Here is a 1493-nt window from a genome sequence, read left to right on the forward strand (position 1 = left end):
GTGAACACAACTTGTGTTTGTTACAAGAAAACTCCACAGGACGCTTTAAGAATGAGGCTGTGCACAAGTTTTAACAGGTGGCACAGCAGCAGTGACTGGATGAAGGATTTCTAATAGAAATGATGTCATCACAGTGACAGGATGGATCAGGATCTCATGATAAATGACATTCTGTACTTTTCTACTCTTCAGACAGATCAGCTGTGACACAGATTCACTGTTGATCAGTCAAATCATGTGGAATAAAGCAGCCGTCCTCAGGATGAGTCCTGAGCTCCATCAAACCTGTCGGGACATTTTTATTTGACTTCAAGTCAAAGTCCAGAGGAAGCCAGAGAAACTGTAGAGCAGAGAGAAAGAGGCTCAGCTCAACATACATGGACTCAGAGAGGAAGTCTAGTGAAGCTACAGCTGCTGTATAGTTTTCATTAAGGAGCCACTTTGTGGCTTCATCTGATCTGGTGTCAGATTTGTTTCAGTCTGAAAACAGATGTTTCATGATACAAAACATCTGTAGAGATAAATAAGCTGAAATTCCTGCGTAGGTCACAAAACACAGCTGACAACAGCTGGTTTCATCACTGAGATCTCTTCTCCTAAATATGACACAGTGAATCATAATGAGACACTGAAGTCATCAGGAGGAAACTCCTCTGTTGTTGTTGAAGTCAAAGATCTTCTGTAGAGATCTGTCACAGAAGATGTTTCAGCTCTTCCTCCTCCATCAGACAGTGTGTGTATCTGCAGCAGGTCTCTACATACCTGAGAGTGTCCAGTCTCCAGTCTGGATCCTCCAGTCCAGCAGACAGCAGCTTCACTCCTGAGTCTCCTGGATGATTGTAGCTCAGGTCCAGCTCTCTCAGGTGGGAGGGGTTGGAGCGCAGAGCTGAGGCCAGAGAAGCACAGCCTTCCTCTGTGACCAGACATCCTGACAGACTGAACACACAAAACAACAAACAGGAACCCTCTGTCAACACTTGGTGCTCTGTTAAACTGCCATCAGATTAAAAGGTTGATGGATCCTGACCTGAGAGTCTCCAGTGTACAGAGTGGATTCTTGAGCCCAGCAGACATCTTCTTGACCCCTGAATCCTGCAGGTTGTTGTTACTCAGGTCCAGGTGTCTGAGACCAGAGGACTGGGAGCTGAGGACTGAGGACAGAGCTTCACAGCTTCTCTCTGAGAGGTTACAGCCACTCAGACTGAAGAGATGATCATGTGGAATTAAAGGAAAGGGAACTTATTTTGTTGAAAAGACATATTTTTATATAAATGATGAATAAATCAACTTTCTCTATACTTACACAGCTTTGTTGGAGGCTTTGACCACTGGCAGCAGCTTCAGAAGAGCCTCCTCTGAAGCAGAGTATTTCTTCAGGTCAAACACATCCAGATCTTCTTCTGAGGACAGTAAGATGAAGACCAGAGCTGACCATTGAGCAGGAGACAGTTCATCTGTGGAGAGACGTCCTGATCTCAGGGACTGTTGGATCT

At 45.0% G+C, this 1493-nt stretch overlaps 1 protein-coding gene across 1 annotated transcript in view; it reads right to left on the reverse strand.

Annotated features, from left to right (window-relative positions):
* LOC111671848 (uncharacterized) overlaps positions 1 to 1493 on the reverse strand; it is a gene marked incomplete at its 3' end in the record, with an annotated part of 39687 nt that overhangs the window by 3651 nt on the left and 34543 nt on the right. The window contains exons 6-7 of the mRNA XM_087180075.1: positions 1028 to 1201; positions 763 to 936 (exon numbers count right to left, since the gene is read on the reverse strand). Coding sequence (XP_087036201.1) covers positions 763 to 936; positions 1028 to 1201 — 348 coding nt within the window. The remainder of the gene's footprint in view (positions 1 to 762; positions 937 to 1027; positions 1202 to 1493) is intronic.

This window comes from Seriola lalandi, unplaced genomic scaffold (genome assembly GCF_002814215.2).
Source record: "Seriola lalandi dorsalis isolate HSWRI2012SDOR001 ecotype SW California unplaced genomic scaffold, Sedor1 jcf7180002054887, whole genome shotgun sequence".
Classification (NCBI taxonomy): domain Eukaryota; kingdom Metazoa; phylum Chordata; class Actinopteri; order Carangiformes; family Carangidae; genus Seriola; species Seriola lalandi.